Source organism: Penaeus monodon, chromosome 32 (genome assembly GCF_015228065.2).
Source record: "Penaeus monodon isolate SGIC_2016 chromosome 32, NSTDA_Pmon_1, whole genome shotgun sequence".
NCBI lineage: Eukaryota > Metazoa > Arthropoda > Malacostraca > Decapoda > Penaeidae > Penaeus > Penaeus monodon.
The window spans coordinates 5,670,965-5,671,385 of record NC_051417.1 but is presented as its reverse complement, the minus strand read 5'-3'; the positions used below and the strand labels follow the sequence as shown (position 1 = coordinate 5,671,385).

The following is a 421-nucleotide window of genomic DNA, read 5'->3' as shown; positions in this document are numbered from 1 at the left end:
GTGTGTAAGCATATAGATAAAAAGGAATTCTTAAACTAATCACACTATTTTTTCTCCAGAATTACAAAGTTTCGCTGCATCATCTTCATTCTGACATCAGTAGTGCTCTTCAATGAATGGCTCTCCTACACCATTTGTGCCATGAACTGGCCAGTTACAGAGGAAGTGAAGGAGGAACATGTGAAGGTGCTTATTGCAGCTGATCCCCAGATCCTGAGCACAGACTCCGAGCCTGGCTTCCCCTTCAACTATATTGCAGTCTGGGATGCAGACAGGTATGTGTGTGTGTGGGGGGGGATTTTTTTTTTTTTTTTAGCATCTTTGGTATTTCAGTAATGTATGTTCAGTATTTGAACAGCAATAGTACACTACCTGGTTGATAAAGTGAAAAAAAAAAGAATCTCTTTGAATATTCATATGA

The 421-nt window shown here is 39.2% G+C and overlaps 1 protein-coding gene across 1 annotated transcript in view; it reads left to right on the top strand.

Annotated features, from left to right (window-relative positions):
- The window catches only part of LOC119593521 (metallophosphoesterase 1-like), a 13,957-nt gene that overhangs the window by 6,720 nt on the left and 6,816 nt on the right, over positions 1–421 (top strand). The window contains exon 3 of the mRNA XM_037942483.1: positions 60–275. Within this exon, the coding sequence (XP_037798411.1) occupies positions 60–275 (216 nt within the window). The remainder of the gene's footprint in view (positions 1–59; positions 276–421) is intronic.